At 45.6% G+C, this 14,282-nt stretch overlaps 1 protein-coding gene across 2 annotated transcripts in view; it reads left to right on the top strand.

Moving 5' to 3' along the window:
• The window catches only part of DNAH7 (dynein axonemal heavy chain 7), a 918,640-nt gene that overhangs the window by 670,161 nt on the left and 234,197 nt on the right, over positions 1–14,282 (top strand). For both annotated transcript variants that reach the window (XM_083153498.1, XM_083153497.1), the window contains 3 exons: positions 1,564–1,783; positions 3,417–4,289; positions 6,161–6,390. In XM_083153498.1, coding sequence (XP_083009624.1) covers positions 1,564–1,783; positions 3,417–4,289; positions 6,161–6,390 — 1,323 coding nt within the window. The remainder of the gene's footprint in view (positions 1–1,563; positions 1,784–3,416; positions 4,290–6,160; positions 6,391–14,282) is intronic.

Genomic DNA, 14,282 nt, shown 5'->3' with positions numbered 1-14,282 from the left:
AGCAGGTGCACAACCTTTGGTGCAACTGACAGTGCAACTGGCAGGTATATATAAAAAAAAAACCTCTGCACCCCCAAAAAGTTGCTGATCACCTCAGATATAGTGATCAGCACAAAAGGGGGGGGGGCAGCAGACACAAAATATAGCACTCTCTATCACTCTCTGTCACTATCTCTCTATCTCTCTCTATCTCTCTCTATCTCTCACTATCTATCACTATCTATCACTCTATGACACTGCAGCAGCAGCACTGACAGTTATATATATAAAAAATAACCCCTGCACCCCCAAAAAGTTGCTGGGGGTGCACAAAAAGGGGGCAGCAGACACAAAATATAGCACTTTCTATCACTATCTCTCTCTATCTCTCACTATCTACCACTCTATGACACTGCAGCAGCACTGGTATATATATATAAAAAAAACCCTGTGCCCCCAAAAAGTTGCTGATCAGTTAATTTATACTGATCAGCACAAAAGGGGGGGGCAGCAGTCAGTTGCACACGCAGTACAGCTGTATATATATAAAAAATATATAGCACAATCTGTCACTATCTCTCTATCTCTCTCTATCTCTCTATCTCTCTATCTATAACTCTATCACACTGCAGCAGCACAAAATGTAGCACTCTCTGTCACTAGCCCTCTCTATCTCTCTCTATCTCTCTCTCTCTATCTCTCTCTATCTATAACTGGAACACACTGCAGCAGCACAGCAGCACAACACAGCACAACACAGGAAGTCACAAGCTCCAGGAACGCTACAAGCTGTGATCAGGTAAGTATTTTGCAAGGATCAGGTCAGTAAAACGGCAGATTGGCACGGTGACCGCACTGCACGCAATTCCAGACCGGAATGGCGTCTGCAGTGCAGTCACCGTTAGTTTAAATCCCCCTCCATGGCTGTGATTGGTCCGTCGGTCCAACGAACCAATCACGGCCTTTGGGGGCGGGTTGGGTGAGGTGGGGTGACACCAGTGTCACCCTTACACCCCGTGGTGATTGGTGCTGTACTTTACAGCACCAATCACCACCGATCCCTGTGTCACCGGCGAACGTTATTCGCCGGTGACACAGAAAACGCTGTAATTGGCTGTTCACACTGAACAGCCAATCACAGCGATCGCCGACGGGGGGACGGCATCGCAGCCCCCCCTGGGCATGCAGGGACATGTCTGCTGTCAGGGACAGCAGACATGTTTAAACTGTCACCGCGTCTATAGACGCGGTGACAGTTAAATGGCATGACGTACATTTATGCCATGTGTCGGGAAGTACTTCCCGACCATGACGTAAATGTACGTCAAATGTCGGGAAGGGGTTAAAATGTTCTGTCTATGTACTTTTTGTCATGACACTTATGTATAAGACACTAAATGCAGTTGGGGACACTTGCTTTAAAAACTTGAGCTGAATCAAATTTTCCTGTAAACAAGGAGAGTTTTATAGACATTTTTTTTGACAATACTGAAGTATGACTGAAAGTTGTTAAGCACTGTAAATGCAGCAATTACAGTACATATCGTGCTTATATTTCTTCTCTTTCTTATTATTCAATTTTAGATATAACTTTCCAAGTGAATATACAGTCTTAATACCACAAATTATACACAGTACTATGGCAGTATATAAAGAAGCAATGAAAAATCTATTGCCCACTCCTACAAAGTCCCATTACTTATTCAATCTTCGTGACTTCTCTCGAGTAATTCAAGGGATTTGCTTGTCACGACCTGAAACATCAGATTCTCCGTGGCTGATTAAACGTCTATGGGTTCATGAGGTAATTAATTAAACATTCTACATTTGTTTGACTGTATAAGGCTGTTTTACTGTATAAGGCACCTATGTTTTCATGCCGTCACAAAGACAAAAACAGCAAGGTTCTATAGGAGTACTACTCCCACATTATTTTATTATATATATATATATATATATATATATATATATATATATAGTAGTTCTGGTTGAAGCAGGCACTCACCACAGGTAGTAATTCATAGTTGAAAAATAATTTATTTCATGAGAAGTCAGTCGATGTTTCGGTCCACAACAGGGACCTTTGTCAAGACAGGAACATGTCACTCAGCAGACAGGAAACACCAGGCAGTGTACTCATGCAGTGTCACAGGCGACTATTTATGGCATCACAGTTCTAATTGAAAGACACTCCCACTTCCTGTCAACTGACAGGCAGGAAGTAGATCAAAAAACACCTAAGCGGCAAATACTGAAAGGTAAAGTTAACCTCATAATTGAGGTAACATAGCGCTAGATTAGTAGAGAAAATTTCATACAAATAGACCAGAAGGAGGCTGAGATATAACTAAATCTCTAAACCCGGCCGGACCGGAAGTGCCATGTGTTCCACCATTGTGGAACGCACCCAGAAACCGGAAGTGGGGTGCCTGTTCGCGCCAAATGCTCAGAAGCGGCCAAAGCCGCGGGAGGATGTTCAATCCAGGAAGTAACATGCGTACCACAGCCGTGGAACGCATGAAAAAGCCGGAAATGGAGCGCTTCTAATCGCAATTACAGTACCAGCATAGAGGGCACAAATATACTGGGAAAATTACGACCATAAAATTAATGGGTACGCCATACAGAGCCATTAGCTCAAAATAGCATTATATAAACAGACAAAGTGTAATAAAATTTATTAAATGCGAATAGAGATAGGTTTACATCTCAGCCTCTAAAGTAATTAAACTAGATATTTAGTGCTCAGCCATAAATATGTCAGATGTGACTACCGCCTGATGCATCACATCAAAATACAATTCAACCATTTTATGCACATAAAATTAGAAAAAATATGAAAAGCAAAAAATATGCACACATGCACAGACACACAGAAATGACCACATAAAAAGATGGACATCAATGTGTGCCATGCACTATGCACAAATAACAACAAAATAAATAATTATTATTAGAAATGGATACATGCTGCAATGTCATAACCGATATAAAGTGAAAACAGCAAAGAAAAATGTTATATGCTATATGCTCATTCAGGCCCCTGGGGGCAACAGTCCCTAAATCATATATCCAGCGGGCCTCTCTCTGATGGAGTTTTTTGATGCGATCCCCACCACGATGGAGGGGAGGTACAAAGTCAATAAGCATACAACGTAAGGTGGCAACTGAATGTCCCAAGGCCAAATTTTTTTTTATATATATGGCTAGTGTCCACTTGTGTGTCTCTGAAAAACTGCCATCTGTGGGCAGTGAGTGAAACGACATCCCTTTCTCTCTCACACATTCACAAACACAGAGGCAATCATAAAGTAGCAGACTAGCTTTCAAAGCATTTGCTATGAGCCGGCTTATTAGTGATACAATAGTATAGAGTAGCATAGAAATCCAGTAGCTTAGAAACATTTAATCATTTTTTTTATATTTCTTTAATACAGGTCCTTCGAGTTTACTATGATCGCCTAGTGGATAATTCAGATCGAGCTTGGCTTGTTGGATATATTGAAGAAGTTGTAAAAACTCACATGAGAGAAGACTTCCATCAACTTTTTAGACACCTAGATTTTAACAATGATGGAAAGGTGGAGGAGGATGACTTGCGCAGTTTAATGTTCTGTGATTTTCATGACCTTAAGAGGGAAGATTCTAATTACAAAGAAATAGACAATGTTGATAAACTACGTTTGGTTGTAGAAAACCATCTGGAAGAATTTAACAACATTAGTAAAAAACCAATGAATTTGGTTTTGTTCCGATTTGCAATTGAACACATATGCAGAGTCTCTCGCATTCTAAAGCAGCCGCGTAGCCATGCCCTTTTAGTTGGTGTTGGAGGAAGTGGCCGACAATCTGTCACACGATTAGCTGTCCATATGGCTGATCATAGACTTTTCCAAGTTGAAATTTCAAAGAGCTATGGTAATGCTGAGTGGCGAGAGGACCTGAAGCAAATTCTAAGACGATCAACAGAGGGTGAAATGCAAGGCGTCTTTCTCTTTACAGATACCCAGATTAAGAAGGAGTCTTTTTTAGAAGACATTAACAATTTGCTGAATGCAGGAGAGGTTCCAAATCTCTTTCCACCTGATGAGAAACAAGAAATTTGTGAAAGGATGCGACAGATAGACCGGCAGCAAGATAAATCAAAGCAAACTGATGGCAGCCCTCTTGCTCTTTTTAACTTGTTTATTGACCGTTGCCGTGATCAACTTCACATTGTGCTTGCTATGAGCCCAATAGGTGATGCATTCCGTAACCGACTCCGCAAATTTCCTGCCCTTGTTAACTGCTGTACAATTGACTGGTTCCAGGTAAGAATTTTATTCTCTTTAGTAAATACATATGGATATCTTTTATTTTGAATAAGCTCATCTTGCTTATGCCACTATGAAGGAAACACATGAGAGAGACTAAAATTATATTTGCCATTTCGCCAAGTGTATGTGTGTGCAAATGATTTAGAAGCAAAGGCCCTGATTCTGAGTCACATGTACTGTTGTTGAAATGGTTACAGAGTTGCCACTGCATGTATATAAGCATCTTTAACTGATGCATTGCATGTGTTGCACTGTGTGTACAGAAGTGATTGAGGTGCACAGGGTGTGTAATGTATTGGAAATATGCTGGACATTCATGGGTGGTGGTTTGGAGGTGGCTATTTGCTGTAGGTGCACTGAGGCATACTTAGTGGCAGTGTTGTCTGCATGTTACATAACTAGTTAAGAATTCAGATGCTTAATTGCTTGCAGTGGAAGCCATAGATATATTGATGGAATATCTGCAACTAGCAAGGGAATGGTGCAAACAATGGCTATGTCTAAAGATGCAAACAGGAAAATTTAGATGCTCCCAAAGTGGAGATCTCAGTTCTTACACAATGAGACACATGCCTGTATACCAAGAGGGGACTTATGCAGTAGCGTAGCTATAGCTCCGCAGCCCCCGCGGTGGCGGGGAGGCGCAGAGAACATGTGGGCGCCGGGGGTCTGCTGGGTAAGTGGGTAAGTTACCGCACTTACCCACTGCTGTTTGGTGCCCTGCTATCACGGTCCCGTCTCTCCCGACGCCGGCTCCTGCAGCTATAATGAAAACGGACACTTAGAAAATGTCTGCCCCCATACTGCAGACAGTTTTCTGTCTGCAGTATGGGGTAGCCATTTTCTAAGAGTCCGTTTTCATTATAGCAGCAGGAGCTGGCGCCGGGAGAGACGGGACCGTGACCACAGATGCGGCCGGTCAGGTACGCCGAGGGAAGGGAGGCCACCGAGGGGAGGTGGGCGCCGAAAAATCTGCGGCGGGGGGGGCGAAATGTAGGTAGTTACGCCACTGGACTTATGTTAGCATTAACATAAAATTCCAGAGACGACTACAGCGAAAGAAGCTAAAGTGGTTGAATCCGCAGCAGAGTGCATCTCTGAATCCGAAGCAGGGTGCATCTCTGAATCTGCAGCAGAGTGCATCTCTGGATCCTCTCCATAGTGACTACAGGTTGAGTGTCCCTTATCCAAAATGCTCGGGACCAGGAGAATTCTGGATGATGAATTATTCCGTATTTGAGAATATTTGAATATTTCAATGATGTATTTTGAAGTATCTTGCATTTATGCTGTATAAACACATCAACCACATGAAATACACACAAATATATTTTATTTGTTCAAAAAAACAAGGTTTCAAAACATGAAAGTTTGTGTACAATATCAGGTACTGAATTTGAATGCCAAGCAATCATTGTCTTGCACATATATAGTAACAGTTACATATCATGTCCCCAGTAGTGCTGTTACAAATGTCCCCTGTAAGTTTTTAGCAATTTAAATAAAAAAAAAAATTCACTTTCTGGAATGTATGGTTTTCGAAATCATTTGGATAATGGATATTCAGATAAGGGACACTCAACCTGTAGTACTATATATCAAGTGCCTTATTGCCATTCAAAATACATTTGCTCAATAGCATAGATGTCTTTAATTTTAATAATACACTTTTGTTGATTGATGAGTACTGGTTAATGCTTGAAGGGGTCCTGTATTTCATTAGTAAAACATATTATTTAAACAGACAGAAATCGTTATGCTGAATAATATTTTTTTTGATGCTAATATTCTATGACCTGTTATATTGTACTACACTGACTTATTCTGTTCCTTGAACTCCTATGTTTTAAACATTATTTACACAGTCCTGGCCAGAAGATGCACTCCAAGCTGTTGCTACACGCTTTTTAGAAGATACAGAAATGTCAGAAGAGATCCGAAATGGCTGCATTGACATGTGTAAATGCTTCCACACATCCACTATTAACCTGTCTGAGAAGTTTCGCACAGAGCTACAGAGATACAATTATGTGACTCCTACATCTTATTTGGAACTAATCTCTACATTCAAAACATTACTCGAAAAAAAACGAACGTAAGTATTTATTATTAGACTTTAAAGCCAGCAAGTTTCCCATATACCTTTGCCTGTAGACCAAAATCTTTGCACACAGTAAATAGTAGAGCCCAAGTCTTCAGTGGAATAATTAGTAGGAAAGATATCCCATATAACTTTGTACTTGCAGTTCCTTTAATAACAATCTGTCACCGTGAATGGGTCTATTACAGTACTTGCAGTCATCAATGTGGTTTTATGCCTTTTATGCCTTATTATGTCTTATTAAGAACAACATGCTAGTGAAATAAATATGCTTGCCTCACCTGCTGACAACAGCTCACTCAGGCTTATTATGCCAATTCATACAAGCCATATTCATAATTTTGAGTCAGGGAATGTATTCCAACCAACACTTCTAAATGACACCTGACAATATGTATTTTTTTTAGAGATGTGCGGACTCGGATTCCGGAGATCCGAGCCCTCACGAACGTCAGAAATCTGAGCACAGTTTTGAGCAGTGCTCGGAGATTTCCGCCTGACTCGGGTGCGGCTGCATGGGCAAAACTTCATTGCCGTATATACCGTCTGGTGCCTAGTACTGCCGTATATACCTGTCTGGTCCCTAGTACTGCCGTCTCTACCTGTCTAGTGCCTATTACTGCCATATCTACAGTCTGGTGCCTAGTACTGCCGTATCTACCATATGGTGCCTAGTGCTGCCATATCTACCTGTCTGGTGCCTAGTACTGCCATATCTACCTGTCTAGTGCCTAGTACTGCCATATCTACAGTCTGGTGCCCAGTGCTTCCGTATCTACCTGTCTTGTGCCTAGAACTGCCGTATCTACCATCTGGTGCCTAGTGCTTCCGTATCTACCTGTCTTGTGCCTAGTACTGCCGTATCTATCTACCTGTCTGGTGCCTAGTACTGCCGTATCTACCATCTTGTGCCGAGTACTGCCGTATCTACCTGTCTTGTGCCTAGTACTGCCGTATCTACCTGTTTTGTGCCTAGTACTGCCGTAACTACCGTCTGGTGCCTAGTACTGCCGTATCTACCTGTCTGGTGCCTAGTACTGCCGTATCTACCTGTCTGGTGCCTAGTACTGCCGGATCTACCTGTCTTGTGCCTAGTACTGCTGTATATACCGTCTGGTACCTAGTACTGCCGTATCTACCTGTCTGGTGCCTAGTACTGCCGTATCTACCTGTCTTGTGCCTAGTACTGCTGTATATACCGTCTGATACCTAGTACTGCCGTATCTACCTGTCTGGTGCCTAGTACTGCCATATCTACCTGTCTAGTGCCTAGTACTGCCATATCTACAGTCTGGTGCCTAGTACTGCCGTATCTACCATCTGGTGCCTAGTGCTGCCGTATCTACCTGACTTGTGCCTAGTACTGCTATATCTATCTACCTGTCTGGTGCCAAGTACTGCCGTATCTTCCATCATGTGCCGAGTACTGCCGTAACTACCGTCTTGTGCCTAGTACTGCCGTATCTACCTGTCTGGTGCCTAGTACTGCTGTATCTACCTGTCTGGTGCCTAGTACTGCCGTATCTACCTGTCTTGTGCCTAGTACTGCTGTATCTACCGTCCGGTGCCTAGTACTGCCGTATATACCGTCTGGTACCTAGTACTGCTGTATCTACCTGTCTGGTGCCTAGTACTGCCATATCTACCTGTCTAGTGCCTAGTACTGCCATATCTACAGTATGGTGCCTAGTACTGCCGTATCTACCATCTGGTGCCTAGTGCTGCCGTATCTACCTGACTTGTGCCTAGTACTGCCATATCTATCTACCTGTCTGGTGCCTAGTACTGTCGTATCTTCCATCTTGTGCCGAGTACTGCCGTAACTACCGTCTTGTGCCTAGTACTGCCGTATCTACCTGTCTTGTGCCTAGTACTGCCGTAACTACCGTCTGGTGCCTAGTACTGCCGTATATATACCGTCTGGTGCCTAGTACTGCCATATCTACCATCTTGTGCCGAGTACTGCCGTATCTACCTGTTTTGTGCCTAGTACTGCCGTAACTACCGTCTGGTGCCTAGTACTGCCGTACATACCATCTGGTGCCTAGTACTGCCGTATCTACCTGTCTGGTGCCTAGTACTGCCGTATCTACCTGTCTGGTGCCTAGTACTGCCGTATCTACCTGTCTTGTGCCTAGTACTGCTGTATATACCGTCTGGTACCTAGTACTGCCGTATCTACCTGTCTGGTGCCTAGTACTGCCGTATCTACCTGTCTTGTGCCTAGTACTGCTGTATATACCGTCTGGTACCTAGTACTGCCGTATCTACCTGTCTGGTGCCTAGTACTGCCATATCTACCTGTCTTGTGCCTAGTACTGCCATATCTACAGTCTGGTGCCTAGTACTGCCGTATCTACCATCTGGTGCCTAGTGCTGCCGTATCTACCTGACTTGTGCCTAGTACTGCCATATCTATCTACCTGTCTGGTGCCAAGTACTGCCGTAACTTCCATCTTATGCCGAGTACTGCCGTAACTACCGTCTTGTGCCTAGTACTGCCGTATCTACCTGTCTGGTGCCTAGTACTGCTGTATCTACCTGTCTGGTGCCTAGCACTGCCGTATCTACCTGTCTTGTGCCTAGTACTGCTGTATCTACCGTCCGGTGCCTAGTACTGCCGTATATACCGTCTGGTACCTAGTACTGCTGTATCTACCTGTCTGGTGCCTAGTACTGCCATATCTACCTGTCTAGTGCCTAGTACTGCCATATCTACAGTATGGTGCCTAGTACTGCCGTATCTACCATCTGGTGCCTAGTGCTGCCGTATCTACCTGACTTGTGCCTAGTACTGCCATATCTATCTACCTGTCTGGTGCCTAGTACTGTCGTATCTTCCATCTTGTGCCTAGTACTGCCGTATCTACCTGTCTTGTGCCTAGTACTGCCGTAACTACCGTCTGGTGCCTAGTACTGCCGTATATATACCGTCTGGTGCCTAGTACTGCCGTATCTACTGCCTGGTGCCTAGTACTGCCGTATCTACCTGTCTGGTGCCTAGTTCTGCCGTATCTACATGTCTTGTGCCTAGTACTGCCATATCTACCTGTCTTGTGCCTAATACTGCTGTATCTACCGTCTGGTGCCTAGTACTGCTGTATATACCGTCTGGTACCTAGTACTGCCGTATCTACCTGTCTGGTGCCTAGTACTGCCATATCTACCTGTTTAGTGCCTAGTACTGCCATATCTACAGTCTGGTGCCTAGTACTGCCGTATATATACCGTCTGGTGCCTAGTACTGCCGTATCTACCTGTCTGGTGCCTAGTACTGCCGTATCTACATGTCTTGTGCCTAGTACTGCCATATCTACCTGTCTTGTGCCTAATACTGCTGTATCTACCGTCTGGTGCCTAGTACTGCCGTATATACCGTCTGGTACCTAGTACTGCCGTATCTACCTGTCTGGTGCCTAGTACTGCCATATCTACCTGTCTAGTGCCTAGTACTGCCATATCTACAGTCTGGTGCCTAGTACTGCCATATCTACCATCTGGTGCCTAGTGCTGCCGTATCTACCTGTCTTGTGCCTAGTACTGCCGTATCTATCTACCTGTCTGGTGCCTAGTACTGGCGTAACTACCATCTTGTGCCGAGTACTGCCATTTCTACCGTCTTGTGCCTAGTACTGCCGTATCTACCTGTCTGGTGCCTAGTACTGCTGTATCTACCTGTCTGGTGCCTAGTACTGCCGTATCTACCTGTCTTGTGCCTAGTACTGCTGTATCTACCGTCCGGTGCCTAGTACTGCCGTATATACCGTCTGGTACCTAGTACTGCTGTATCTACCTGTCTGGTGCCTAGTACTGCCATATCTACCTGTCTAGTGCCTAGTACTGCCATATCTACAGTATGGTGCCTAGTACTGCCGTATCTACCATCTGGTGCCTAGTGCTGCCGTATCTACCTGACTTGTGCCTAGTACTGCCATATCTATCTACCTGTCTGGTGCCTAGTACTGTCGTATCTTCCATCTTGTGCCGAGTACTGCCGTAACTACCGTCTTGTGCCTAGTACTGCCGTATCTACCTGTCTTGTGCCTAGTACTGCCGTAACTACCGTCTGGTGCCTAGTACTGCCGTATATATACCGTCTGGTGCCTAGTACTGCCATATCTACCATCTTGTGCCGAGTACTGCCGTATCTACCTGTTTTGTGCCTAGTACTGCCGTAACTACCGTCTGGTGCCTAGTACTGCCGTACATACCATCTGGTGCCTAGTACTGCCGTATCTACCTGTCTGGTGCCTAGTACTGCCGTATCTACCTGTCTGGTGCCTAGTACTGCCGTATCTACCTGTCTTGTGCCTAGTACTGCTGTATATACCGTCTGGTACCTAGTACTGCCGTATCTACCTGTCTGGTGCCTAGTACTGCCGTATCTACCTGTCTTGTGCCTAGTACTGCTGTATATACCGTCTGGTACCTAGTACTGCCGTATCTACCTGTCTGGTGCCTAGTACTGCCATATCTACCTGTCTTGTGCCTAGTACTGCCATATCTACAGTCTGGTGCCTAGTACTGCCGTATCTACCATCTGGTGCCTAGTGCTGCCGTATCTACCTGACTTGTGCCTAGTACTGCCATATCTATCTACCTGTCTGGTGCCAAGTACTGCCGTAACTTCCATCTTATGCCGAGTACTGCCGTAACTACCGTCTTGTGCCTAGTACTGCCGTATCTACCTGTCTGGTGCCTAGCACTGCCGTATCTACCTGTCTTGTGCCTAGTACTGCTGTATCTACCGTCCGGTGCCTAGTACTGCCGTATATACCGTCTGGTACCTAGTACTGCTGTATCTACCTGTCTGGTGCCTAGTACTGCCATATCTACCTGTCTAGTGCCTAGTACTGCCATATCTACAGTATGGTGCCTAGTACTGCCGTATCTACCATCTGGTGCCTAGTGCTGCCGTATCTACCTGACTTGTGCCTAGTACTGCCATATCTATCTACCTGTCTGGTGCCTAGTACTGTCGTATCTTCCATCTTGTGCCTAGTACTGCCGTATCTACCTGTCTTGTGCCTAGTACTGCCGTAACTACCGTCTGGTGCCTAGTACTGCCGTATATATACCGTCTGGTGCCTAGTACTGCCGTATCTACTGCCTGGTGCCTAGTACTGCCGTATCTACCTGTCTGGTGCCTAGTTCTGCCGTATCTACATGTCTTGTGCCTAGTACTGCCATATCTACCTGTCTTGTGCCTAATACTGCTGTATCTACCGTCTGGTGCCTAGTACTGCTGTATATACCGTCTGGTACCTAGTACTGCCGTATCTACCTGTCTGGTGCCTAGTACTGCCATATCTACCTGTTTAGTGCCTAGTACTGCCATATCTACAGTCTGGTGCCTAGTACTGCCGTATATATACCGTCTGGTGCCTAGTACTGCCGTATCTACCTGTCTGGTGCCTAGTACTGCCGTATCTACATGTCTTGTGCCTAGTACTGCCATATCTACCTGTCTTGTGCCTAATACTGCTGTATCTACCGTCTGGTGCCTAGTACTGCCGTATATACCGTCTGGTACCTAGTACTGCCATATCTACCTGTCTGGTGCCTAGTACTGCCATATCTACCTGTCTAGTGCCTAGTACTGCCATATCTACAGTCTGGTGCCTAGTACTGCCATATCTACCATCTGGTGCCTAGTGCTGCCGTATCTACCTGTCTTGTGCCTAGTACTGCCGTATCTATCTACCTGTCTGGTGCCTAGTACTGGCGTAACTACCATCTTGTGCCGAGTACTGCCATTTCTACCGTCTTGTGCCTAGTACTGCCGTATCTACCTGTCTTGTGACTAGTACTGCCGTATCTACTGTCTGGTGCCTAGTACTGCCATATCTATCTACCTGTCTGGTGCCTAGTACTGCCGTAACTACCGTCTGGTGCCTAGTACTGCCGTATCTACTGTCTGGTGCCTAGTACTGCCGTATCTACTGTCTGGTGCCTAGTACTGCCGTATCTATCTACCTGTCTGGTGCCTAGTACTGCCGTATCTACCTGTCTTGTGCCTAGTACTGCCGTCTCTACCTGTCTGGTGCCTAGTACTGCCGTATCTACCTGTCTGGTGCCTAGTACTGCCGTATCTACTTGTCTTGTGCCTAGTACTGCCGTAGCTACCTGTCTGGTGTCTAGTATTGCCATATCTACCTGTCTGGTGCCTAATACTGCCGTATCTACCTGTCTGGTGCCTAGTACTGCCGTATCTGTAATACCTGCCTGCTGGTACATACCCACTGACGTATTCATTGCACTCCAGTGGTGCTGTCCTGTGACATAACTCCACAAAAATAATGGAGATCAAAAATATGAAGGATAAAAAATAGGGAAAGATGAAGGTCCACTTCCTCATAGTTCTGAAGCTGCTGCCACTAGTCATGACATAGACAATGAAATGCCAACAACGTCATCTGCAAGACCTTCCCATCACTGTACGTGAAGAGGTGGCTCCTTCCACCATTTTCAGTAAGCCCTCTGCATATGCTGGAAGGAGCTAGTTCCAGATTTTATTAATGAAGGTGATGTTGTACACCAGGAGGAGGATATTGATGTAGCTGGCGCTGAGGAGGAAGATGGCAAGAAGGATGGAGAGGGGGTTTGCTTAAATGTCGCACCAGGGGGAATGAGGCACCGGGAGGGTGGTGGGAAGTTGTTGTCCATGGGATGAAAAAGTCCATCGTCATGCCTGGGCAGAGGACCAATAAATCCACCTCTACAATCTCAAATTTTTTTATCCGAATCCGGACAACAAATGTATTGCCATTTGTAGCTTATGTAAAACTCCAATAAGCAGAGGTGAGGATCTTGCCCAACTAGGGACATCCTCCCTTCTACGTCACCTAAACAACCTTCATAAGTCAGTGTTTAGTTCAGGAACTGTGGCTAGCAGTCCAGGGACACCTAAATCCCTTGGTCCTCCTTTTGGAGCCAAGCGCCTTAAAAGCACACCACCAACTCGCTCCTCATCAAATTCCTCCTTGATCCGGTTCGGGGGGAGTCCTGCAGGCCATGTCACCTGCACGACTGACTCCATAGATTCCTCCGGAGGATCCTGCAGTGCTACGCCTACTACTACTGCCGCTGCTGCTGTTGCAGCTCCTGGAAGTCAGTCATCATCCCAGAGGGGAAGTCGTAAGACCAGTACGTTTTTTACTAAGCAATTGACCGTCCAACAGTCATTTTCCATGAGGACGAAATAGGACAGCAGTCATCCTATGGCAAAGGGGATAACTGCGGCCTTGACAGCTATGTTGGTGTTAGGCATGCGTCCGGTGTCCGCCATCAGTGGAGTGGGATTTAGACGGTTGATGGAGGTATTGTGTCCCCGGTACCAAATCCCATCTAGATTCCACTTCACTAGGCAGGTGATACCCGCGATGTACAAGGACGTCAGAAAAAGTGTCCTCAGTGCCCTGAAAAATGCGGCTGTACCCACTGTCCACTTAACTACGGACATGTGGACAAGTGGATCTGGGCAAACTAAGGACTGTGGTAGATGCACCGCCTTCCGCAGCAGCATCTCCTGCACGCCAGCTCCTTCCAAGGCAGGCTACGCTGTGTATCACCGGTTTAAGGAAGAGGCACAATGCCGACAACCTCTTAGAGAAACTGAGGGAAATCATCTCCCAGTGGCTTACCCCCCTTAGACTCTCCTGGGGATTTGTGGTGTCGGACAATGCCAGTAACATTGTGCGGGCATTAAACATGGGCAATTTCCAGCACGTGCCATGTTTTGCCCACTCAATAAATTTGGTGTTTTCATCAGAAGTGACAGGAGCGTGCAGGAGATGCTTGCAGTGGGCCACAAAATTTACGGACAATTTGGCATTCTGCCACTGCGTGCCGAAGGCTGGAGCGTCAGCAAAAACTCCTCAACCTGC

This window comes from Crinia signifera, chromosome 7, assembly GCF_055691185.1.
Source record: "Crinia signifera chromosome 7, ASM5569118v1, whole genome shotgun sequence".
NCBI classification, from domain to species: domain Eukaryota; kingdom Metazoa; phylum Chordata; class Amphibia; order Anura; family Myobatrachidae; genus Crinia; species Crinia signifera.
This window is presented reverse-complemented; position numbering and strand designations above follow the sequence as displayed.